The 27,682-nt window shown below is 40.4% G+C and overlaps 2 protein-coding genes across 2 annotated transcripts in view; one reads left to right on the top strand and one right to left on the bottom strand.

Annotated features, from left to right (window-relative positions):
* mlf1 (myeloid leukemia factor 1) overlaps positions 1–14,047 on the top strand; it is a 51,672-nt gene extending 37,625 nt beyond the window's left edge. Inside the window, exons 6-7 of the mRNA XM_061878552.1 lie at positions 205–343; positions 13,404–14,047. Coding sequence (XP_061734536.1) covers positions 205–343; positions 13,404–13,464 — 200 coding nt within the window. The 3' untranslated portion in view covers positions 13,465–14,047. The remainder of the gene's footprint in view (positions 1–204; positions 344–13,403) is intronic.
* Positions 14,048–19,591: 5,544 nt separating this feature from the next.
* Positions 19,592–25,851, bottom strand: med29 (mediator complex subunit 29). Its single transcript, XM_061878551.1, has 4 exons — positions 25,664–25,851; positions 25,506–25,564; positions 23,932–24,016; positions 19,592–19,939 (listed from the first exon to the last, which is right to left on the bottom strand). Exons 1-4 carry the CDS (start codon positions 25,811–25,813, stop codon positions 19,712–19,714), a joined length of 522 nt encoding a protein of 173 aa, XP_061734535.1. The 5' UTR covers positions 25,814–25,851; the 3' UTR covers positions 19,592–19,711.
* Positions 25,852–27,682: the final 1,831 nt, after the last annotated feature.

The raw sequence follows: 27,682 nt of genomic DNA, 5'->3' as shown, positions 1-27,682 counted from the left end.
AGGGAATAAGCGGTAGAAAAATGCATGGATGGATGTATTACTGCCACAAGTGGGGGGAAATTGCATTACAACTGAGTACCCAGAGCTGAGTTATATCTTTTAGCGGTCCTCTAGGAGGCGCTTGCGCCCCAAAAATGGGCTCGGGCCTCATGGTTAAAAAAAACACCAGTCCGACCTTTTTCTAATTATGGCCTTTTCCCGCAGCCGAAGCACAGTCTTTTGACGATGAGTGGCAGCAGCAGGTGTCCAAGTTCAAGTTGACTGCCCCGATGTCCCAGCTGGAGCCACCCCGGCGTCACGGAGGTCAGCGAATAGCCCTCACTGGTCCTGAGCGGGCCCACAGGTTAGTTGGCAACAGGGACACACTACAAATACAGTTGAACTTACCAAGTACGAATGGGAACCAGAAAACTTGGTCCGCTTATGGCACCCGTGCTGACATAAACGGTAGCAACCATACTGGAAAAAAGCTGTCAATGCTAAATAAATGCAAACTCGGCACCGGCAACAAGTGCTTGGATTTGATATTGTCAGTATAAAGTCCCGACATAGACACGGAGTCTCATGCACTTTATGATACTCTTTTAAAAGGCAACTGAACTTTTTTGGGGTGGTAAACCACATGTTTTTCTTTTTTTCTGCATTCTCATTTTTAATACACAAACACCAGGTGGCTACCAATGCAGATAATAGGAGTACCGGTACTCTGTTTCATCGTTTTTCAACCACTGCACCAGTGTGCCGTGAGATATTGTCTGGTGTGCCGTGGGAAATTATGCAACTTCACCTAATTGGTCCAAAAACAATAATTATAATTTGCAAATAATGTGCTTTTGTTTAGTGTCTGTGCTGTGTAAAATTTCGGCAGGGTAACCACGTTACACTCCATGTCAGTAGGCGGCAGCAGGTAGTTAATTGCGTTGTAAAAGTCGAAACGTGTCATGTGAGACAAGGATGGTTTGTTGTGGTCCCAATATGCAGACCACTGCGGGAGGCAGTGTGCAGTCCAGCTAAATAGGTATGTAATGCCTAAACCAAAAATGAACAAAAAGAAAAGACGATGGCTATGCAAAACAAGTAAAACTGAACTGGCTACAAAGTAAACAGAAACAGAATGCTGGACGACAGCAAAAACTTACGGCGTCCACAAAGTACATCCGTTCATGACATGACAATCAACAATGTCCACACAAAGAAGGATAGCAACAACGTAAATAGTAGGGGTGTGGGGAAAAAAATGATTTTTTTTTTTTTTTTTTTTAAATCAATCCAACAAAACAATACACAGCAATACCATAACAATGCAATCCAATTCCAAAACCAAACCTGACCCAGCAACACTCAGAACTGCAATAAACAGAGCAAGTGAGAGGAGACAGAAGCACGACACAGAACAAACCAAAAGTAGTAAAACAAAAACGAATATTATCAACAACAGTATTAATCCCTCATTGACATTATCATTAAACATTTGTAAAAATTTAAATAAAAGAACAATAGTGTCACAGTGGCTTACACTTGCATCGCATCTCATAAGCTTGACAACACACTGTGTCCAATGTTTTCACCAAGATAAAATAAGTCATATTTTTGGTCCGTTTAATAGTTAAAACAAATGTACATTATTGCAATCAGTTGATAAAACATTGTCCTTTACAATTATAAAAGCTTTTAAAAAAAATCTACTACTCTGCTAGCATGTCAGCAGACTGGGGTAGATCCTGCTGAAATCTATGTATTGAATGAATACAGAATCCTTTTAAATCGGGAAAAATTTGTTTTTGAATAGAGATTTGTGTTGAATCAAAAAAATCGATATATAATCGAATCGCGACCCCAAGAACCGATATTGAATCAAATCCTGGGACACACAAAGATTCGCAGCCGTAGTAAATAACCTTACTTGCTAACACAAAGCAGGTGCGCGGAATAGCGCTCAAAGAAAGACATGAAACTGCTAGAGGAAAACACCAACAAAACAGGAAGAGCCACAAAAATAACAGCGCAAGACAAGAACTAAAGCACTACACACAGGAAAACACCAACAAACCTCAAAATAATGCACGACGACCTGGTGGAGTTTCATTTTTTAATGTCTTCTGCTGGTGATGTGCCTCTGGTTTTCTTAATGTGCTTCGCCTCAAAAAAAATTTGAAAAACACTTCTCTATTGTACCCATAAAGCCCCCTAACAAAACATCCAAAAACCGCCAACAACACTCTTTACATCTTGTGACCTGAAAATTAAAGGCCTACTGAAATGAGATGTTGTTATTTAAACGGGGATAGCAGGTCCATTCTATGTGTCATACTTGATCATTTCGTGATATTGCCATATTTTTGCTGAAAAGATTTAGTAGAGAACATTGACGATAAAGTTTGCAACTTTTGGTCGCTAATAAAAAAGCCTTTCCTTTACCGGAAGTAGCAGACGATGTGCGTGTGTTTATAATGTGAGCCTCCAGCAGCTAGAGCTATTCGGACCGAGAAAGCGACAATTTCCCCATTAATTTGAGCGAGGATGAAAGATTCGTAGATGAGGAAATTTAGAGTGAAGGACCAGAAAAAAAAGGGGGAAAAAAAGGCGATCGCGATTCAGATGTTTTAGACACATTTACTAGGATAATTCTGGGAAATCCCTCATCTGCCTGTTGTGTTGCTAGTGTTTTAGTGAGTTAAATAGTACTTTAAAGTCGGAGAGGTGTGTTGACGCCAGTCTCTGAGGGAAGTTGTGAAGCTACAGCAGGACAGAAGCTCCGCTGATTTTACCACAATTTTCTCACCGAATACTGCCGGTTGACATGTAGTCGGGATCCATGTTCGCTTGACCGCTCTGATCCATAGTAAAACGTCACCTCCGGGAATTTTAAACAAGGAAACACCGTGTGTTTGTGTGGCTAAAGGCTAAAGCTTCCCACCTCCATCTTTCTACTTTGACTTCTCCATTATTAATTGAACAAATTGCAAAAGCTTCAGCAACACAGATGTCCAGAATACTGTGTAATTATGCGATTAAAGCAGACTACTTATAGCCTGGATCGGGCTGGAAAATAATGTCCGCTACAACCCGAGAAGTCATCATACCGCGATGTTTTCAACAGGACACTTGGCGGGAAATTTAAAATTGCAATTTAGTAAACTAAAAAGGCCGTATTGACATGTGTTGCAATGTTAATATTTCATCATTGATATATAAACTATCAGACTGTGTGGTCGCTAGTAGTGGCTTTCAGTAGGCCTTTAACCAAGTATTAGCAATATTGTTATTAGTTAAGTGAATTATATTTATATAGCCATGAATATTTATATTTACCATGAATTGATTAACGTGGACCCCGAGTTGAAAAACGTATTGGGGTGTTACCATTTAGTGGTCAATTGTACGGAATATGTACTGTACTGTGCAATCTACTAATAAAAGTATCTATCAATCAATCAGTCAATCAATCAAGCGCTTTTCTCTAGTGACTCAAAGCGCTTTACATAGTGAAACCCAATATCTAAGTTACATTTAAACCAGCGTGGGTGGCACTGGGAGCAAGTTGGTAAAGTGTTTTGCCCAAGGACACAACGGCAGTAACTAGGATGGCGGAAGCGGGAATCGAACTTGCGACCCTGAAGTTGCTGGCACGGCCACTCTACCAACCGAGCTATGCCGCCCATTACAAGCGCTAAAGCAGATCAATTACTTTTAGTGGCGCTGTGATCACAGAACGCTAACTCGCTTATGCTGCTTTGACATACTGAACTGCAGCTGCATCTCCTTTGAGCTGGTGAAAGTTAGCTCTATATTTTAAATCAAGCCTCTCACCTGGATAGTAGAAGAAAGTAGCCATAAACCGAGAAGTTGGTAAATTTTGACATTAAACTTAGAAATAATCAAATCTATATACTTATGCTTACTGAGCTCACAATGTTCACTGCTTGCTGTACATATTCTACCAAGTCAGACCTACACTGTTACAATCTCCATTTCTCAAATGTTAAACTTATTGATGACTGAAATATGCTGATAGCAACCTGACCTAACCCCCTACGCTTCTCACCCCTCGGATTACAAATAATTCAATGTATTTACTCTGATGATTAATTTGTGTGATGACTGTTTTATGCTGATAGTATATATTTGTACCATGAATTGATTAACGTGGACCCCGACTTAAACAAGTTGAAAAACTTTTTCGGGTGTTACCATTTAGTGGTCAATTGTACGGAATATGTACTGTACTGTGCAATCTACTAATAAACGTTTCAATCAATGAATCAAAAACCCGTAGATGGCGAGAAAGACGAGAAAATGCTTGATGACGGCCACTTATTTAATTCCATCCATCCATCTTCTTCCACTTATCCGAGGTCGGGTCGCGGGGGCAGCAGCCTAAGCAGGAAAGCCCAGACTTCCCTCTCCCCAGCCACCTCGTCTAGCTCTTCCCGGGGGATCCCGAGGCGTTCCCAGGCCAGCCGGGAGACATAGTCTTCCCAACGTGTCCTGGGTCTTCCCCGTGGCCTCCTACCGGTTGGACGTGCCCTAAACACCTCCATGGGGAGGCGTTCGGGTGGCATCCTGACCAGATGCCCGAACCACCTCATCTGGTTCCTCTCGATGTGGAGGAGCAGCGGCTTTACTTTGAGTTCCTCCCGGATGGCAGAGCTTCTCACCCTATCTCTAAGGGAGAGACCTGGAAACTCATTTGGGCCGCTTGTACCCGTGATCTTATCCTTTCGGTCATGACCCAAAGCTCATGACCATAGGTGAGGATGGGAACGTAGATCGACCGGTAAATTGAGAGCTTTGCCTTCCGGCTCAGCTCCTTCTTCACCACAACGGATCGATACAACGTCCGCATTACTGAAGACGCCGCACCGATCCGCCTGTCGATCTCACCATCCACTCTTCCCTCACTCGTGAACAAGACTCCTAGGTACTTGAACTCCTCCACTTGGGGCAGGGTCTCCTTCCCAACCCGGGAATCTTATTTAATTCATTTATTTTTTTTATATACCTGTGGGGGGTCATATGATGAATTCTTTCATCAAAACAGGAAGATATACCGTATTTTGTGGACTATGAAAGGAACATGGATACAAGACGCACCCACTAAATTTTAGAGGAAAAATAAATATTTCCGTATATTACTTGCACTGGACTATAAGCCGCATATACATAGACATAAAATGAGGTGTTAACACAGAAATATTTTGTAAATGTTTATTCAAATACCTTAAGTGTTTCCAAGTCTGTAACTTGGCAGTAAAACGGCTGCTGATCAAACAAAACAGAAGTTATTATCATGGACCCACTAACTGCGGATGCTAGCTTTCCAAACAGCTAAACAGAATCAATAACTCCACAGTGACTATTTGGTGAAGTTACTGAGGAAATAGTGAAACAATAAAAAAAAAAATGCCGTCGCAATTTAATAATACCTACATAGCATATTAGCTAAAGCGAACACTAGTTTGATTATTTTACGATAACATGGACAAATGTGGGTGAAAACACCCCGACAGACATCACACATGGGGCGGTTTAGTTAACATTAGTTCTTTTAGTTATATTGTAAAACTTACAATCGTTGTTTAGAGGGATGAATGAAGAATCCTTTTGAGTAGAAATGCTATGGATGGTTTTACTTTCAGTTAAAGGGGAACATTATCACAATTTCAAAAGGGTTAAAAACAATAAAAATCAGTTCCCAGTGGCTTGTTTTATTTTTCAAAGTTTTTTTCAAAATTTTACACCTCCCGGAATATCCCTAAAAAAAAAGCTTTAAAGTTCTTGATTTTCGCTCTCTGCGATGCGACTGTCCTTTTCCCTGTGACGTCATACAGGGCTGCCAATACAAACAACATGGCGGTTACCACAGCAAGATATAGCGACGTTAGCTCGGATTCAGAGTCTGATTTCAGCGGCTTAAGCGATTCAACAGATTACGCATGTATTGAAACAGATGGTCGGAGTATGGAGGCAGATAGCGAAAACGAAATTGAAGAAGAAATTGAAGCTATTGAGCGAATAGCTATTGACGCTATTCGGCCATAGCGTGGGTGTACCTAATGAAGTGGCCCATAGCATGGCTGCCTTATTAGCATCGCCGGTAAAATGTGCGGACCAAACGATCAGGACTTTCGCATCTTGTGACACTGGAGCAACTTAAATCCGTCGATTGGTAAGTGTTTGTTTCGCATTAAATGTGGGTATCTGGTTTCAAATGTACATACAGCTAGCGTAAATAGCATGTTCGCATCGATTAGCGTAGCATGTTAGCATCGATTAGCTGGCAGTCATGCCTTGACCAAATATGTCTGATTAGCACATAAGTCAACAACATCAACAGAACTCACCTTTGTGATTTCGTTGACTTAATGGTTGCAAATGCATCTGCAGGTTATCCATACATCTCTGTGCCATGTCTGTCTTAGCATCGCCGGTCAAATGTGAAGACACTCTGGCACATTCAATGGGGGTCTGGCGGCAGATTTCTTGCCAGTGGTGCAACTTGAATCCCTCCCTGTTAGTGTTGTTACACCCTCCGACAACACTCCGACGAGGCATGATGTCTCCAAGGTTCCGAAAAATAGTCGAAAAAACGGAAAATAACAGAGCTGAGACCCGGTGTTTGTAATGTGAAAATGAAAATGGCGGGTGTGTTACCTCAGTGACGTCACGTTCTGACGTCATCGCTAAAAGAGTCGATAAACAGAAAGGCGTTTAATTTGCCAAAATTCACCCATTTAGAGTTCGGAAATCGGTTAAAAAAATACATTATCTTTTTTCTGCAACATCAAGGTATATATTGACGCTTGCATAGGTTTGGTGATAATGTTCCCCATTAAAGGCAATAAAACAGGAAGTACATTTTCAACTCGCAGCTTCTGCAGTGAGCGAACTCATCCAAAAGATAATGCCATAGCACAAACAAAAACATACCTTTACAGGGTTTCTGGTTGGGTTGAATGAAAACTATCAAACACAAACCATTATGGCCATTAGCAAAGAAAAATGCATAAATTAGCCTCTCCGTTTTATAAGGCGCAGGTTCAAAGCGGAGGAAAAAGATTACGGTAAACATTCTATCAGTCGGCATTCCAGTGAAAGCAGATATTGTACAGTAAGTGATTTGTTTTATGATGTAGTTTGTATTTTTTGTTATTTTTTGTAGCAATACTGCTACGGGATATTTATAGTGTTTCACTAGAGCTAGATCTGTTTAGCACACAGCTTCTAAACTTGAGCCTTGTCCTCTTTTTTTATTTAGGCTCAAAAATATAATGTTATGAATTGTCATTTGTCCCAAAGTAATCTTTTTTGTCTCTCACAAGATTGAAGGGAAAAGCAAATATTGTGATGCATCTGTGAAAGTAATCTACTTAAAATTACCAACATAGGTAAATATGACATGTTATTATGAATGTGCCTGTTATTACATTACATATATTCTTACAGCCTGTATGTAAATGTTCATTTAGGGTTTTCTAAAGGGACAAGGGTAGAAAATGGATAAATGGATAGATTATATATGGACAAAAAGTGCAGTTACGGCTTACGGCCATCAGGTGCTATCTTGCAAAAAAAAAAATGTATTTGTTCATCTCATGTCCATAAAGTGCATTCTTGCACAACTTTTACATCTATTTTCATTTATCAATGTTATGATTTTACTTATATTACTTGTTTATAATGCTTGTGTTGCTTTCATATGTACCGTATTTTTTGGACTATAAGTCGCTCCGGAGTATAAGTCGCACCTGCCGAAAATGTATAATAAAGAAGAAAAAAAACATAAGTCGCACTGGAGTATAAGTCGCATTTTTGGGGGAAATGTATTTGATAAAACCCAACACCAAGAATAGAAATTTGAAAGGCAATTTAAAATAAATAAAGAATAGTGAACAACAGGCTGAATAAGTGTACGTTATATGAGGCATAAATAACCAACTGCTATGTTAACCTAACATATTATGGTAAGAGTCATTCAAATAACTATAACATATAGAACATGCTATACGTTTACTAAACAATCTGTCACTCCTAATCGATAAATCCAATTAAGTCTTTTACGTATAGTCTCTTACGTGAATGAGCTAAATAATATTTGATATTTTACGGTAATGTGTTAATAATTTGACACATAAGTCGCTCCTGAGTATAAGTCGCACCCCCGAAAAAAACTGCGACTTATTGTCCGAAAAATACGGTACATTCAATTTCTACTTAAGGTACCTGAAACACTGTTATCTGCAGTAATGTTTCTTCTAAACAATTATAAACAAGCAGTATGGCAGAAACAAAATCATAACATTAATAAATGAAAATACATGTAAAAGTTGTGCAACAATACATTTTATTGACATGAGATAAACAAATGTAAGAATTTTGCAAGATGGCACTTGATGGCAGAGGTGGGTAGAGTAGCCAGAAATTGTACTCAAGTAAGAGTACTGTTACTTTAGAGATTTATTACTCAAGTAAAAGTAAGGAGTAGTCACCCAATTATTTACTTGAGTAAAAGTAAAAAGTATGTTGTGAAAAAACTACTCAAGTACTGAGTAACTGATGAGTAACCTGTTTGTTTAATGATTACGGCAACAAATAATGCACAAAAACATAAAAATAGCAATGAGCAAATTCAGAGCCAGGAATATCTCTTATGCAACTAAAACAAAAATTTATATTAAATAATAGTACATTAAAATAAAATAAAAAAAATGGCACATTGAGCCACAATAACTTAACAGCACCATAGCCTCAGTAGGCATTCATTGATTTGATTGATTGATTAAAACTTGTATTAGTAGATTGCACAGTACAGTACATATTCTGTACAATTGACCACTAAATGGTAACACCCCAATAAGTTTTTCAACGTTTATCAATTACTTAGTAAATGACCAAGTCGAGGTGATCTACCTCATATATACATACACACATATATCATTTATACACACACATATCATACATACACACACATATCATACATACACACAAATCATTTATACACACACACACATATATATACATATATTTATATATACAGTATATAATTTAGATTTATTTATTTTGCCGTTTTTGTTCACATGTTGAAGGTGTTTTAATGAATATACATGCATGTTTAACATACAGATTCCTATCTTTCATGAAGACAAGAATATAAGTTGCTGTATTACCTGATTCTGATGACTTGCATTGATTGGAATCAGACGTCCAAGTTTTCAAATGGAGGAGAAAAAAAGTTCCTCTGTTCTGTCTAATACCACATGAAAGTCGTTGGTTTTTGGCATCTTATTTGTCCAGCTTCCATATCGGTTTTTATACACTTTACAAGAAATACATTGGCGGCAAACTCTGTAGCTTGCTAGCTTGTTTGCGCTGGCTTTCGGAGACTCTTATTTTGTTAACGCAGGCGCGATGGAGCGGCGCTTTTATTGTGAAGACAGGAACTGTGCGATCAGTCTTTAGGCTTTTGACGGGAAGTACGGTTGAAATAAAAATTGTCTTTTTTCCTTTACACTTTTGATTGATTGGTTGGAACTTTTATTAGTAGATTGCACATTACAGTACATATTCTGTACAATTGACCACTAAATGGTACTAAGTTTGTCAACATGTTTAAGTCGGGTTTTACGTATCACGGTCATGTGACCGCCTGGCTCTGTTTGATTGGTCCAACGTCACCAGTGACTGCATGTGATTGGTGAAACACAGACATGCGTAGATTCTACTTTGAAGCTCTGTCATTAACCAAAACAAACATTATCCATTTTCTACCGCTTATTCCCTTTTGGGGTCGCGGGGGGCGCTGGCGCCTATCTCAGCTACAATCGGGTGGAAGGCGGGGTACACCCTGGACAAGTCGCCACCTCATCACAGGGCCAACACAGATAGACAGACAACATTCACACACTAGGGACCATTTAGTGTTGCCAATCAACCTATCCCCAGGTGCATGTCTTTGGAAGTGGGAGGAAGCCGGAGTACCCGGAGGGAACCCACGCATTCACGGGGAGAACATGCAAACTCCACACAGAAAGATCCCGAGCCTGGATTTGAACCCAGGACTGCAGGAACTTCATATTGTGAGGCAGACGCACTAACCCCTCTGCCACCGTGAAGCCCCAAAAAAACAAAACAAACATTAATTGATCGTTAAAAAAAAGTAGCAATTAGCGAGCTTAATGTAGATAAATGGAACGGAGTAAAAGTAGCGTTTCTTTATAAAAATACTCAAGTAAAAGTATGTTGCATAAAAACTACTCGTAGAAGTACAATTTATCCCAAAAGTTACTCAAGTAAATGTAACGGAGTACATGTATCGCGTTACTACCCACCTCTGCTTGATGGCCGTAAGTCGCAACTGCACTTTTCTATCCATTCATCCATTTTCTACCGCATGTCCCTATTGGGGTCGCGGTGGTACAGGAGTTAGTGCATGTGCCTCACAATACGAAGGTCCTGAGTTCAATCCCGGGCTCGGGATCTTTCTGTGTGGAGTTTGCATGTTCTCCCCATGACTGCGTGGGTTCCCTCCGGGTACTCCGGCTTCCTCCCACCTCCAAAGACATGCACCTGGGGATAGGTTGATTGGCAACACTAAATGGTCCCTAGTGTGTGAATGTTGTCTGTCTATCTGTGTTGGCCCTGTGATGAGGTGGCCAGTTGTCCATGGTGTACGCCGCCTTCCGCCCCCGAATGCAGCTGAAATAGGCTCCAGCACCCCCTGCGACCCCGAAAGGGACAAGCGGTACAAAATGGATGGATGGCGAGAGCCTTACATGCGAAATACAGCGACTCCCTTTGGCTCCATTTTTTTGCTAAAGTTATCCATGAGATAGAAAACATGAAAAAAGAAAAATGTGTGCCCGTCTCACATAAGAGTTGTGAATGAAAGGCAACATAAAAAAAAAAAAAGTGCAGTTGTGACATGCTATCTACGTGCCAGCCAGACGCATGCATCTTGCTGCTTCTATCCAATCCAATCCACTTTATTTATGTAGCACATTTAAACAACAATAACGTTTCCAAAGTGCTGCACAATTAAAAACAATTGTAAAAAAAAAAAATACAAAACCAATAAAAAACAAATATGATTAAAAAACTATTTTAAAGGGTAAAATCAATTAAAACAGTAAAATAGAACTCAAAGTGTATAAAAAACACAGAGGACAACAGAGGACCACACAACTCACGTAGTGTTAAAAGCCAAAGAATAAAAACAATATTAAAAAAAAATATGATTAAAAACTATTTTAAAGGGTAAAATCAATTAAAACATTAAAATAGAACTCAAAGTGTATAAAAAACACAGAGGACAACAGAGGACCACACAACTCACGTAGTGTTAAAAGCCAAAGAATAAAAGTGGGTCTTAAGACGAGACTTAAAACACTCCACTGTGGAAGCAGTTTGAACATGGAGGGCAGACTGTTCAAAGGCTTAGGGCCGACCACTATCGCCACACGTACAAGATTGCAAGGCATATAGTCAACAGCCATACAGGTTACACTGAAGGTTGTGATATAAACAACTTTAACACTGTTACTAATATGCGCCACACCAAACAAGAATGACAAACACATTTTGGGAGAACATCCTCACAGTAACACAACATAAACGCAACATAACAATTACCCAGAATCCCTTGCATCCATGACTAGTCCAGGCTATATTATACACCCCCGTGCCCCCAACCCCGCCCACCTGAACCGACGCACGGAGGGGGGGTGCGGGGTTTGGTGCTAGCGGGGTGAAATGTGTGTGTGCGGCATTAAAGGCCAACTGCACTTTTTTTATTTATTTTTTTTATGTTTCCTTTCATTCACAACTCTTATGTGAGATGGGCACACATTTTTTCTTTTTTCATGTATTCTAAATCATGGATAACCTTAGCAAAAGTCAGCTAACGATGGAGACAAAGGGAGTCGCTCTATTCCGCATACAAAGCGCCCTCCATCCATCCATTTCCTACCGCTTGTCGCGGGGGTTGCTGGAGCCTATCTCAGCTGCATTCGGGCGGAAGGCGGTTGTACACCCTGGACAAGTCGCCACCTCATTGCAGCGTGTGTAGAATTGTGAGGACAAAATGACTTTATTCCATTTTGGAATAAGGCTCTGACTTTAAAGGCCTACTGAAAGCCACTACTAGCGACCACACAGTCTGATAGTTTATATATCAATGATGAAATATTAACATTGCAACACATGCCAATACGGCCTTTTAAGTTTACTAAATTGCAATTTTAAATTTACCCCAGAGTTTCTTGTTGAAAACGTCGAATGATGACGCGTGTTTGTGACGTCTCGGGTTGTAGCGGACATATAAGCCCAGCACCACTCACGGCTAAAAAGTTGTCTCTTTTCATCGCATAATTACACAGTATTTTGGACATCTGTGTTGCTGAATCTTTTGCAATTTCTTCAATTAATAATGGAGACTATAAATAAGAATGCTGTTGGTGGAAAGTGGTGGACTGCAGCTGCCTTTAGCACCGAAACACAGCCGGTGTTTCTTTGTTTGTTGTGAAGCTTTAACACAGAGCGGTCAAGCGAACGTGTTTCTCTACGTCAACCAGCAAGTTTTTGGATGGGAAAATTGTGATATTAAGTCGGCTCTTACCGGAGACTTGAGTGGATTATGCGACCTCTTCCTGTAGCTGTCAAAAAGGCAGCTGTGATCTTGTCTCCTGCATTGGCTTCTCTCGGAGACACTGGCGTTCACCGCAGCCCTCCGACTTTCAGGTATGACTTTATAATCTCACTAAAACACTGTTAACACAATAAGCAGATAAGGGATTTTCCAGAATTATCCTAGTAAATGTATCTAATAACATCTGAATCGCTCACACTGCCGTCACCTTTTTTTTCTTTCTTTTTTTAATAGTATTTCACTCTAACTTTCCTCATCCACAAATCTTTCATCCTCACTCAAATTAATGGGGAACTCGTCGCTTTCTCGGTCCGAATTGCACTTGCTGCTGGTGGCCATGATTATAAACAATGTTCAGATGTGAGGAGCCCCACAACCCGTGACGTCACGCGCACATCGTCTGCTACTTCCGGTACAGGCAAGGCATTTTTATTAGCGACCAAAAGTGGCGAACTTTATCGTCGATGTTCTCTACTAAATCCTTTCAGCAAAAATATGGCAATATTGTGAAATGATCAAGTATGACACATAGAATGGAGCTGCTATCCCCGTTTAAATAAGAACATCTCATTTCAGTAGGCCTTTAACAGAATGTGGAAAAATGGAAGCGCTGTGAATACTTTCCAAATGTATGTCACACTTCACTCACTTCAATTTAGTCCTATTCTGTTTTTTTTGTTTTTTTTTCACACAATTGCTGTTAGCTCTACTTGACTGTTTTTAGTTGTATGTTTAATGCTTTTGTTTTGTTTTTCCACAGAGACCAGCCCAAGGCTAAAAGTAAAAGTATCCTGAAAGTACCCAACTCCACAAAGCTGTAAAGCCCCGTGTCAGGATCAGAAATCACCTCTCGACTTAGTTACTTTGGCCATTGTCCATCTGTAGTTTGAAGTCGGAATTGCACAAGTGGTTAAGGGGAATATGAAAGTCAGGAAATGGACTTAGAAAATTTGTCAGGAGTTTAATTACTGATTGGATGCTGCACACGCAAACAATTAATTAGCCAGACTTAAGTGCAAACTGAAGACCCTAGCATGGATAAGTGAGTTTTATCAGAACTAGACAGCTGCATGTTTAGGTAGTTTACTGGTCCAGCAAGGATGCACTATGAAGGTGGAATAGATGAGAAAATATGTGAATCTAGCAGCTCCATTACTCATTAATTTGTGTTTACTGTTTAGCGATTAACTAATGCACTTAGACCACATCAACTAGTACCAGTTTTTATTTTGTCAAGCACCTAAAATGTCTTGTATCTGCTGTAATCTTTGTAAAAAGAAACAAATTATTTCCCTTTTTTATCGTTCATCCGAGCTCGGTGCTTGCGGAGCAAAAACTATTGGCAGCCGTTGTTGTTGCTGTATATTTTTCATATACATCGTCAAATAAAAGTGTATAAATTAAGGTGGTGTTTGTGTCGTTCATCACATCGGGTGACTTGTTTGTAGCTTTCAGCTGATCTTTTTTTTTGGGATGTAAACAGTTTGAAACCCTACACAGCTGCTTATATACAAAGCCCGTTTCCATACGAGTTGGGAAATTGTGTTAGATGTAAATATAAACAGAATACAATGACATGGAAATCCTTTTCAACCCATATTCAGTTGAATGCACTACAAAGACAACATATTTGATTTTCAAACTCAAACTTTATTTTTTTTGCAAATAATAATTAACTTAGAATTTCATGGCTGCAACACGTGCCAAAGTAGTTGGGAAAGGGCATGTTCACCACTGTGTTACATCACCTTTTCTTTTAACAACACTGAATAAACGTTTGGGAACTGAGGAAACTAATTGTTGAAGCTTTGAAAGTGGAATTCTTTCCCATTCTTGTTTTATGTAGAGCTTCAGTCCTTCAACAGTCCGGGGTCTCCGCTGTCCTATTTTCCGCTTCATAATGCGCCACACATTTTCGATGGGAGACAGGTCTGGACTGCAGGCGGGCCATGAAAGTACCCGCACTCTTTTTTTGTACGAAGCCACGCTGTTGTAACACGTGCTGAATGTGGCTTGGCATTGTCTTGCCTAAATAAGCAGGGGCGTCCGTGAAAAAGACGGCGCTGAGATGGCAGCATATGTTCGAAAACCTGCATGTACCTTTCAGCATTAATGGTGCCTTCACAGATGTGTAAGTTACCCATGCCTTGGGCACTAATGCACCCCCATACCATCACAGATGCTGGCTTTTCAACTTTGCGTCGATAACCGTCTGGATGGTTCACGTTCCCTTTGGTCCGGATCTGAATATTCCCCCCAAAAATTTAAATGTGGACTCGTCAGACCACAGAACACTATTCCACTTTGCATCAGTCCATCTTAGATGATCTCGGGCTCAGAGAAGCCGGCGGCGTTTCTGGATGTTGTTGATAAATGGGTTTGGCTTTGCATAGTAGATTTTTAACTTGCACCTATAGATGTAGCGATGATCTGTATTTAGTGACAGTGGTGTTTTGTAGTGTTCCTGAGCCCATGTGGTGATATCCTTTAGAGATTGATGTCGGTTTTTGATACAGTGCCGTCTGAAGGATCGAAGGTCACGGTCTTTCAATGTTGGTTTCCGGCCATGCCGCTTACGTGGAGTGATTTCTCCAGATTCTCTGAACCTTTTGATGATATTATGGAGCGTAGATGTTGAAATCCCTAAATTTCTTGCAATGTCACTTTGAGAAATGTTGTTCTTAAACTGTTTGACTATTTGCTCACGCAGTTGTGGACAAAGGGGTGTACCTCGCCCCATCCTTTCTTGTGAAAGACTGAGCATTTTTTGGGAAGCTGTTTTTATACCCAATCATGGCACCCACCTGTTCCCAATTAGCCTGCACACCTGTGGGATGTTCCAAATAAGTGTTTGATGAGCATTCCTCAACTTCATCAGTATTTATTGCCACCTTTCCCAACTTCTTTGTCACATGTTGCTGGCATCAAATTCTAAAGTTAATGATTATTTGCAACAACAAAAAAATGTTTATGAGTTTGAACATCAAATATGTTGTCTTTGTAGCATATTCAACTGAATATGGCTTGAAAAGGATTTGCAAATCATTGTATTCTGTTTATATTTACATCTAACACCGTTTCCCAACTCATATGGAAACGGGGTTTGTACAAGTTTGGTGATTCCCAAACAGTCGTACGCAATCTCCATCTGCTCTTACGCCAAAGAATAACTTCAATATTTAAACAGTGTTACTGTTCAAAATGAGTGTAATGTTAAATTAGGTCGGCGGTCAGCAACCCACAGCTCTTCAGCGCCGCCATAGTAACTCCATAGCTTTTTCAATAATATATTAAAATGGAAAAAAAAATTATTTAAAATATATTTTTTTGTTTCAATATGATTTCTGTAGGAAGACAAACATGACACAGATCTTCTTAATAGTTAGAAATCCCGCGATTTATGTGAAACATGCTTCACTGATGAGAGTATTTGGCGAGTGCCGTTTTGTCTTACTTGTTTCACGGTCCTTGAACTAACCATAGTTTGTTTACATGTACAACTTTTTCTGATGCTGCCACAAAAAGACGTATTTTATGCCACCCCTTTGTCTAATTTTGTCCACCAAACGTTTTGTTCAGTGCGTGAATGCACAAATTGTGTGGAGTGCTAATCAGGCATATTTGGTCACTGCATGACTGCAAGCTAGTCGATGCTAACATGCTATTTAGGCTAGCTGTTTGTACATATTGCCTCATTATGTCTCGTTTGTCGGTATATTCCAGGTCATTTAACTTCCTTTACTTAGGTCCTATGTATTTAATTTGTATTTGCATTTCTCATGACACATTATCTGTATGTAATACAGGCTGCATTTCTGATAGTTGTGTCATGTCGTTCCAGACCACAGCAAACATTACTCAACTTGCAAAGATTGTTATAATTCCATTAGAAGACAACCTGGAGTTTCCTTTAACTTGGACACACATCTGTACCTTTTTGATATTTCTAAATGAGTTATTTCCAGGAGTTATCTCACCCTCGGAGAAGCCTTAATTTTATTAATGTTTTCCAATGTTGTAAAAATGTGAACACATTTTATATTTCAACACTTCTGTCAACAAAGATTTGCGTCATCCTGCGACAGTCATTTTAATAGTAGGCTATTATGGCTAATATAGACATTTACATCATACGTTGCCTTCATTACAAGACTTATATAAGACTTTTAGATTAATTTTGATAGTAGTTAATATTGACACTTCATCATAACGCTTATGACTTTTAATTTTTGCCAGGTTCAAACACTGATGACATCTAATAAACAAACAAGAAGCAAGGAATCATGCAGAGACCAAATTCAATTTTACTCATGAGGAGAGACGTATTGGGCTGTACACTTAGTTACACTTCCAACCTACGCTCGAAGGGACAGTCCCACGTGCTCCTCTATTTATTTGGGAGGTCCCTGGTTACTTCACTGAGGCTGCTTCTAAAGGAAGGCGGGTACTTTCAGCCGCCCCAGTTAGACACAGTGTATGATTATTCAGAAATGCAAATGTGCTGACACTCGTGATATCGCCCTGTCTCTGCGTCACGGTACTCGATGTTCGCCCTTTGCAGTCACTGATACGACTCGCAATCCAAGATTGCAAGTTGTCCCTTTGTACAGATAGTCAGAAAACTTCAGCACAATTGATATTAACTATAGCAACGGCCCTTAAGCATAAGAGTTGTGTGATAACTTATACATAATTATTTCAACAGTGCCTCCAAACAGATTTTCTTTTTGAGTCCAACATGGCTCTTTCGACATTGTGGGTTGCCAACCCTTGAATTAAGGTAATTGGGTCTTCAAATAATAATGCTATTTTTTATTCTTACAGCCAGACCTGTGTGTTTATTTCCATATCCGATGGTATTGTCTAGAAGTGTGGCCTTCCTCTCGTGACAACTTCTGAGGTATGCACATTAACACAGGTCTAGCTGTAAGAATAAAAAAATTGCATGTGTAATATTACAGTTGCCAAAATAATACACTTATAAAAATAGAACATCTGCCCTGTTTTAATTAATATTTAGGCCTACTACGCTACTGCATTTTAATGTTTGTCATGGTCATACTTGAAGAGCCAATTTTTTTCTGAGGTGGTACTTGCCGTAAATAGTTGAAGAACCATTGTAGTTTATAGAAAAAATGCATGTCTGATATTACAGTTGGCCTTGCGATGAGGTGGCGACTTGTCCAGGGTGTACCCCGCCTTCCGCCCGATTGGAGCTGAGATAGGCGCCAGCGCCCCCCGCAACCCTAAAAGGGAATAAGCGGTAGAAAATGGATGGATGGATGGATATTACAGTTGCCAAAATAATAAACTTGATAAATAGAACATATGCCCTGTTTTTAATTAATATTCAGGCCTACTACACTACTGCATTGGGTGTGAGTTTTCCTTGCCCTTATGTGGGCCTACCGAGGATGTCGTAGTGGTTTGTGTTGTGGTTTGTGCAGCCCTTTGAGACACTAGTGATTTAGGGCTATATAAGTAAACATTGATTGATTGATAGTCAGAAAACTTCAGCACAATTGATATTAACTATAGCAACGGCCCTTAAGCTTAAGAGTTGTGTGATAACTTATACATAATTATTTCAACAGTGCCTCCAAACAGATTTTTTTTTGAGTCCAACATGGCTCTTTCAACATTGTGGGTTGCCGACCCTTGAATTAAGGTAATTGGGTCTTCAAATAATAATGCTATTTTTTATTCTTACAGCCAGACCTGTGTGTTTATTTCCGTATCCGATGGTATTGTGTAGAAGTGTGGCCTTCCTCACGTGACAACTTCTGAGGTATGCAAATTAACACAGGTCTAGCTGTAAGAATAAAAAAAATTGCATGTGTAATATTACAGTTGCCAAAATAATACACTTATAAAAATAGGACATCTGCCCTGTTTTAATTCATATGTAGGCCTACTACGCTACTGCATTTTGATGTTTGTCATGGTCGTACTTGAAGAGCCAATTTTTTTCTGAGGTGGTACTTACCGAAAATAGTTTAAGAACCATTGTAGTTTATAGAAAAAATACATGTCTAATATTACAGTTGGCCCTGCGATGAGGTGGCGACTTGTCCAGGGTGTACCCCGCCTTCCGCCCGATTGGAGCTGAGATAGGCGCCAGCGACCCCAAAAGGGAATAAGCGGTAGAAAATGGATGGACGGATGAATATTACAGTTGCCAAAATAATAAACTTGATAAATTAAGGGACGGCGTGGCGCAGTGGGAGAGTGGCCATGCGCAACCCGAGGGTCCCTGGTTCAAATCCCACCTAGTACCAACCTCGTCACGTCCGTTGTGTCCTGAGCAAGACACTTCACCCTTGCTCCTGATGGGTGCTGGTTGGCGCCTTGCATGGCAGCTCCCTCCATCAGTGTGTGAATGTGTGTGTGAATGTGGAAGTAGTGTCAAAGCGCTTTGAGTACCTTGAAGGTAGAAAAGCGCTATACAAGTGCAACCCATTTATTTATTTAAATAGAACATATGCCCTGTTTTTAATTAATATTCAGGCCTACTACACTACTGCATTGGGTGTGAGTTTTCCTTGCCCTTATGTGGGCCGACCGAGGATGTCGTAGTGGTTTGTGCAGCCCTTTGAGACACTAGTGATTTAGGGCTATATAAGTAAACATTGATTGATTGGTCGTCATGATCGTACTTCCATCCATCCATCCATTTTCTACCGCTTATTCCCTTTCGGGGTCGCGAGGGGCGCTGGCGCCTATCTCAGCTACAATCGGGCGGAAGGCGGCGTACACCCTGGACAAGTCGCCACCTCATTGCAGCGCCAACACAGATAGACAGACAACATTCACACACTACTTGAAGAGCCAATTTTTTTCTGAGGTGGTACTTGCCGAAAATAGTTTAAGAACCATTGTAGTTTATAGAATGTTACTAAGGACCCCTGTGCATTGTAGCATATACGCTTATGATGCAGATTCATTGAAAACCTTTGTACAAACATTTTATTAACAGTCCATTGCAAAACAAGTAAACATGAAATAGTAAATGTCCCACCAGCACCATCTACTGGTCGTATTTGACGGCTATTTACAAGGATGCTCGGACTACATGATTCCCGGAGGTTGTCCTTTGCCCGCAATCTTTTTGGAACACTCCAGCAGAGCGTTGTGGATGTCCTTGGCACACGAGATCTGGGACTTGATCATGCCGAGGTACTGGCCGTAAGACATGGACTCGGTCTGCACCGTGTCCGGTTTGGTGGCAGTCGGGACCAGGTTGGGCGAATGCTTGGCGCTGTCGATGCTCTGGGAGAGGCACTCGTACGCCAGCCGCTGCGGAAATGACGGAGGAACACTTTTGTTAGCGCTTCATGTTAGTTAGCAATGTTGCTTGTGATGTTTCTTTTTCCAAAAAGTGAAGGGGAAAATAGTTAACAGGTGGAGTGAGGCTACAAAATTAGATAGATGTGTATTTTCTGTTGTACAAAAACCAGTGAAGTTGGCACGTTGTGTAAATGGGGAAATGTAAAAATTTCTACGCTGCTGATCCCCTTGAGATGGTTTCCTGTGGACGGGACTCTCGCTGCTGTCTTGGATCCGCTTTGAACTGAACTCTCGCGGCTGTGTTGGAGCCACTATGGATTGAACTTTCACAGTATCATGTTAGACCCGCTCCACATCCATTGCTTTCGGTCCCCTAGAGGGGGGGGGTTGCCCACATCTGAGGTCCTCTCCAAGGTTTCTCATAGTCAGCATTGTCACTGGCGTCCCACTGGATGTGAATTCTCCCTGCCCACTGGGTGTGAGTTTTCCTTGCCCTTTTGTGGGTTCTTCCGAGGATGTTGTAGTCGTAATGATTTGTACAGTCCTTTGAGACATTTGTGATTTGGGGCTATATAAATAAACATTGATTGATTGATTGATAAAAACAGAATACAATGATTTGCAAATCCTTTTCAACCTATATTCGATTGAATAGACCGCAAAGACAAGATATTTAAAGTCCTACTGAAAGCCACTACTAGCGACCACGCAGTCTGATAGTTTATATATCAATGATGAAATATTAACATTGCAACACATGCCAATACGGCCGCTTTAGTTTAATAAATTGCAATTTTAAATCCCGGGACTTTTTCTTGAAAAAGTCGCGTAATGACGTCACGGGCTGTTAGGAAATATTAGCGCTGCACACACACACAGCTAAAAGTCGTCTGCTTTAATCGCATAATTACACAGTATTGTGGACATCTGTGTTGCTGAATCTTTTGCAATTTGTTCAATTAATATTAGAGAAGTCAAAGTAGAAAGAGGGAGGTGGGAAGCTTTAGCCTTTAGCCACACAAACACACAGTGATTCCTTTCACGGAGGTGAAACTTTACTATGGATCAGAGCAGACATGGATCGACATGTCAACCAGCAGGTTTCGGTGAGAAAATTGTGGTTAAAAAGTCACTTCTTACAGAATATCAGCTGAGCTTGTGCCTCCCGTACAGCTGCCGTCGACTTCCCCGAGACACTGCGCGTCAAGACCCAGCCGTGGACACACACCTCCGACTATCAGGTACTATTAAACTCACTAATCAATCAATCAATCAATGTTTACTTACATAGCCCTAAATCACTAGTGTCTCAAAGGGCTGCACAAACCACCACGACATCCTCGGTAGGCCCACATAAGGGCAAGGAAAACTCACACCCAGTGGGACGTCGGTGACAATGATGACTATGAGAACCTTGGAGAGGAGGAAAGCAATGGATGTCGAGCGGGTCTAACATGATACTGTGAAAGTTCAATCCATAATGGATCCAACACAGTCGCAAGAGTCCAGTCCAAAGCGGATCCAACACAGCAGCGAGAGTCCCGTTCACAGCGGAGCCAGCAGGAAACCATCCCAAGCGGAGGCGGATCAGCAGCGCAGAGATGTCCCCAGCCGATACACAGGCGAGCAGTACATGGCCACCGGATCGGACCGGACCCCCTCCACAAGGGAGAGTGGGACATAGAAGAAAAAGAAAAGAAACGGCAGATCAACTGGTCTAAAAAGGGAGTCTATTTAAAGGCTAGAGTATACAAATGAGTTTTAAGGTGAGACTTAAATGCTTCTACTTCTACACTAAGTGAAGTGTGAATTATATTTATATAGCGCTTTTTCTCTAGTGACTCAAAGCGCTTTACATAGTGAAACCCAATATCTAAGTTACATTTAAAGCAGTGTGGGTGGCACTGGGAGCAGGTGGGTAAAGTGTCTTGCCCAAGGACACAACGGCAGTGACTAGGATGGCGGAAGCGGGAATCGAACCTGCAACTCTCAAGTTGCTGCCACGGCCGCTCTACCAACCGAGCTATGCCGCCCCTTAAAACACTAGCAACACAATAGAAAGATAAGGGATTTCCCAGAATTATCCTAGTAAATGTGTCTAAAAACATATGAATCTGTCTCAATGCAACGCGATTGCAATCCCTTTTTTTTTTCTTACTTTTTTTTTTTTCTAGTCCGTCGCTATCAATATCCTCAAACAAAAATCTTTCATCCTCGCTCAAATTAATGGGGAAATTGTCGTTTTCTCTGTTTGAATAGCTGTTTTTGTTGGAGGCTCCCATTAAAAACAATGTGAGGATGTGAGGAGCCCTCAACAGGTGACATCGTCTGTGACTTCAGGTAAAGGCAGGGCTTTTCTCCAGTTGCCAACTTTATCGTGGATGTTCTCTACTAAATCCTTTCAGCAAAAATATGGCAATATGGCGAAATGATCAAGTATGACACATAGAATGGAGCTGCTATCCCCGTTTAAATAAGAACATCTCATTTCAGTAGGCCTTTAACTCCATTTCAGTAGACCTTTAATGTACACACTGAGAAACTTTTTTTGTGCAAATAATCAACGTACAATTTAATGGCAGCAACACATTGCAAAAAAGTTGGCACAGGGGCATTTTTACCACTGTGTTACATGGCCTTTCCTTTTAACAACGTTTAGAAACTGAGGAGACCAATTTTTGAAGCTTTTCAGGTGGAATTCTTCCCCATTCTTGCTTGATGTACAGCTTAAGTTGTTCAACAGTCCGAGGTCTACTTTGTGATATTTTAGGCTTCATAATGCGCCACACATTTTCAAGGGGAGACAGGTCTGGACTACAGGCAGGCCAGTCTAGTATGAAGCCATGCTGTTGCAACACGTGTCTTGGCATATTCTTGCTGAAATAAGCAGGGGCGCCCATGATAACGTTGCTTGGATGACAACATATGTTACTCCTAAAACCTGTATGTACCTTTCAGCATTAATGGTGCCTTCACGGATGTGTAAGTTACTCATGCCTTGGGCACTGATACACCCCCATACCATCACAGATGCTGGCTTTTCAACTTTACGCCTCGAACAATCTTGATGGTTCTTTTTCAAAAACAATTTGAAATGTGGAATCGTTAGACCACAGAACACTTTTACATTTTTCCAAGCGAAGCCGGCGTTTCTGGGTGTTGTTGATAAATGGCTTTCGCTTTGCATAGTAGAGTTTTAACTTGCACTTACAGATGTAGCGACCAACTATAGTTACTGACAGTGGTTTTCTGAAGATTTCCTGAGCCCATGTGGTGATATCCTTTACACACGGATGTCGCTCTTTGATCAAAGGTCACGGGCATTCAATGATACGTGCAGATTCTCTGAACCTTTTGATGATATTACAGACCTTAGATGGTGAAATCCCTAAATTCCTTGCAATAGCTGGTTGAGAAATGTCGTTCTTAAACTGTTCGACGCTTTTCTTACGCATTTGTTGACGAAGTGGTGACTCTCGCCCCATCCTTGTTTGGGAATGACTGAGCATTTCATGGAAGCTGCTTTTATACCCAACCATGGCACCCACCTGTTCCCAATTAGCCTTATCACCTCTGGGATGTTCCAAATAAGTGTTTGATGAGCATTCCTCAACTTTCTCAGTCTTTTTTTCCACTTGTGCCAGTTTTTTTTTTAAAACATGTTGCAGACATCAAATTCCAAATGAGTTAATATTTGCAAATAACAAAGTTTTCCAGTTCGAACGTTAAATACGTTGTCTTTGCAGTCCATTCAATTGAATATAGGTTGGAAAGCATTTGCAAATCATTGTATTCTGTTTTTATTTACCATTTGCACAACGTGCCATCTTCACTGATTTTGGGGGTTTGTAGTTAAAAATTAAAATCACTCGGCATGATGCAGCACACTTCATAAACTACAACTGCATTTGCACCTAGCATCCACTAGGGGTCACTAGAACTGCACAGCGATGAATGACAGTACTGTAATGGGAGCAGATTGAATGTGCATCAAGTCTCACCAAACACAGCTCCAGTTGGTCGCAAAGAGCATAAAATTCCTCCAGGCTTTTGTCAAACCTCGGAACAGTGGCGTCGCTACTTTTACTGAAAGACAAAGAAAGTGGGAAGAATTAGACCCTGACGATAAAAACTTCTCACTCCCGACCGGTTCCGTAAAACCCGATGGGTCCACGCGTGTGCAAAGACAACTTCACTTTCTAGAAATATTTCACGCGTCACGTGCTGTCATATTTGAATGTTGTATCAATGTTTTGTATTATGTGGCTTTTACAATATTAAAGGCCTACTGAAATGAGATGTTTTTATTTAAACAGGGATAGCAGGTCCATTCTATGTGTCATACTTGATCATTTTAAGGTATTGCCATATTTTTGCTGAAAGGATTTAGTAGAGAACATCGACGATAAAGTTTGCAACTTTTGGTCGCTAATAAAAAAGCCTTGCCTGTACCGGAAGTAGCAGACGGTGTGCGCGTGACGTCACGGGTTGTGGAGCTCCTCACATCTGAACATTGTTTACAATCATGGCCACCAGCAGCGAGAGCGATTCGAACCGAGAAAGCGACGATTTCGCCATTAATTTGAGCGAGGATGAAAGATTCGTGGATGATAGTGAGAGTGAAGGACTAGAGAAAAAAAAAGGTGAGGGCAGTAAAAGCGATTTAGATGTAATTAGACACATTTACTAGGATAATTCTGGAAAATTCCTTATCTGCCTATTGTGTTACTAGTGTTTAAGTGAGATTATATGGTACCTGAAAGTCGGAGGGGTGTGGCCAATGGTGTGGTGACCGCCAGTGTCTCCAGTAGGAGGAGGTAATAGTCCCCAAACTCCGCTCATAATTACGGTAAGAGCCGACTTATTACCACAATTTTCTCACTGAAACCTGCCGGTTGTCATGTGGTCGGGAACCATGTTTGCTTGACCGCTCTGTTCCATAGTAAAGCTTCACCTTCGGGAATGTAAACAGGGAAACACCGGCTGTTTATGTTGCTAAAGGCAGCTGCAATACCTACATCTTTCTTCTTTGACGTCTCCATTATTCATTGAACAAATTGCAAAAGATTCAGCAACACGGATGTCCAGAATACTGTATAATTATGCGATTAAAGCAGACGACTTATAGCTTGAATCGGGCTGGAAAAAAATGTCTACAATCCAAGACGTCACGCGCACGCGTCATCATACCGACGTTTTCAACAGGAAACTCCGCAGGAAATTTAAAATTGCAATTTAGTAAACTAAAGCGGCCGTATTGGCATGTGTTGCAATGTTAATATTTCATCATTGATATATAAACTATCAGACTGTGTGGTCGCTAGTAGTGGCTTTCAGTAGGCCTTTAAGGTATGTTGTACAGTTTAAAAATAAATACTGTATTCTTATTTTTGTTTCAATGTGTGTAGAACATTGTTATTGATATAAATATTACAAAGAAAACCATAGTAACAGTGTACGAAACATAATGGCCTTAAAAATCAGTTGACCGGAAGTGACGTCGTCTTCGCGCATGCGTGGACCGGTCTGGTCGTTCGGCACTAGCCGAGTAGTGAGAAATAGAAATAATACTTACACTCCATTATCTATTGTTGTGTTGTGAGCTAAATTGAGGGACGCAATCTTCATCAAGTTCTGGAAGAAAAACAAACAAAAAAAAACAATACATACTTTGTTCAACTTGATCTGTTTGTTTCGGTTTGTTTTGCGGCTGCGCAGTGTGTGGCGATGTACCTGCAGGCTTTCTTTCAGCTGAGGAATGAGCATTTTAAATCTGTGAACTGGATCGAAGTCTTGCTGTTGACTCAACTGGAGCTGCTGTTGTTGTTGTAAAGACGCAGACTGGCAGCTGGAGCCGACTGGCTGGTGCTGCTGGGAAGCCATCTTAGACCACACGGCCGGAAACACACGTCGGTTGCTGTTTGTAACACCAAAATAAAAGCCGACATAATAATAATAATAATGAATTACATTTGTAACGCACTTTACATTTGTTAAAATCTCAAAGTGCTACAAAGTATATAAAAATAGAAAGTTAGACTATATAATAAAAATTTAAAGAGAAATTAAATCATGAAAAACACATATAAAAACAGAAACATCGATAAAGATAGAAATAAAAGCATGAAAGCACTGGATAAAACAGGCAAGCAGTGTATTTAAAGGCCTACTGAAATGAGATTTCTAATTCAAACGGGGATAGCAGGTCCATTCTATGTGTCATACTTGATCATTTCGCGATATTGCCATATTTTTTGCTGAAAGGATTTAGTAGAGAACATCCACGATAAAGTTCGCAACTTTTGATCGCTAATATAAAAGTCTTGCCTGTACCGGAAGTAGCAGACGATGTGCGTGTGACGTCACGGGTTGTGGAGCTCCTCACATCCTCACATTGTTTATAATCATGGCCACCAGCAGCGAGAGCGATTCGGACAGAAAAAGCGACGATTTCCCCATTAATTTGAGCGAGGATGAAAGCTTCGTGGATGAGGAAAGTGAGAGTGAAGGACAAGAAGAAAAAAAAAAGGCGAGGGCAGTGAGAGCGATTCAGATATTATTAGACACATTTATAAGGATAATTCTGGAAAATACCTTATCTGCTTATTGTATTACTAATGTTTTAGTGAGATTATATGGTACCTGAAAGTCAGAGGGGTGTGGACACGGGGGTGGTGACCGCCAGTGTCTCCGGTGGGAGGAGGTAGTAGTCTGCAGCTGCAGGAGGACGCAAGCTCCGCTCATAACTACGGTAGGAGCCGACTTATTACCACAATTTTCTCACCGAAACCTGCCGGTTGACATGTGGTCGGGAACCATAAATTCATGCCATCCATCTATCCATTTTCCTATCGCTTTTCCCTTTCAACCCATGTTTTTTTTAAATCAATTAATGCTCTTTTTCCAAATTCATGCCATCCCCATCCATCCATCCATCCATCCATTTCCTACCGCGTGTCCCTTTCAACCCATATTTTTTTTATTTAATTAATGCTCTTTTTTTCAAAATATGCCACCCATCCATCAATTTTTCTACTACTTGTCCCTTTCAACCTATATATTTTTTTAATCAATTAATGCTCTTTTTTTCCAAATTCATGTCATCCATCTATCCATTTTTCTACCGCTTGTCCCTTTCAACCCATGTTTTTTTTTCAATAAATTAATGCTCTTTTTTTTTAATATAAATTCATGCCATCCATTCATCCATTTCCTACCGCTTGTCCCTTTCAACACAATTTTTTTTAAATCAATTAATTCTCTGTTTTTTCCCCCAAATTCATGCCATCCATCTATCCTTTTTCCTACTGCTTGTCTCTTTCAACCCATATTTTTTTTAAATCAATTAATGCTCTTTTTTCCCAAATTCATGCCATCCATCTATCCATTTTCCTACCGCTTGTCCCTTTCAATCCATGTTTTTTTTTCAATAAATTAATGCTATTTTTTTTTATAAATTCATGCCATCCATTCATCCATTTCCTACCGCTTGTCCCTTTCAACACATTTTTTTAAAAAATCAATTAATGCTCTTTTTTCCCCCCAAATTCATGCCATCCATCTATCCTTTTTCCTACCGCTTGTCCCTTTCAACCCATATTTTTTAAAATCAATTAATGCTCTTTTTTCCCCCAAACTCATGCCATCCATCTATCCTTTTTCCTACCGCTTGTCCCTTTCAACCCATATTTTTTTAAATCAATTAATGCTCTTTTTTCCCAAATTCATGCCATCCAACTATCCTTTTTCCTA

Source organism: Nerophis ophidion, linkage group LG18 (assembly GCF_033978795.1).
Source record: "Nerophis ophidion isolate RoL-2023_Sa linkage group LG18, RoL_Noph_v1.0, whole genome shotgun sequence".
NCBI classification, from domain to species: domain Eukaryota; kingdom Metazoa; phylum Chordata; class Actinopteri; order Syngnathiformes; family Syngnathidae; genus Nerophis; species Nerophis ophidion.
The sequence above is the reverse complement of the archived record's forward strand: the minus strand, read 5'-3'. Positions and strand labels throughout refer to the sequence as shown.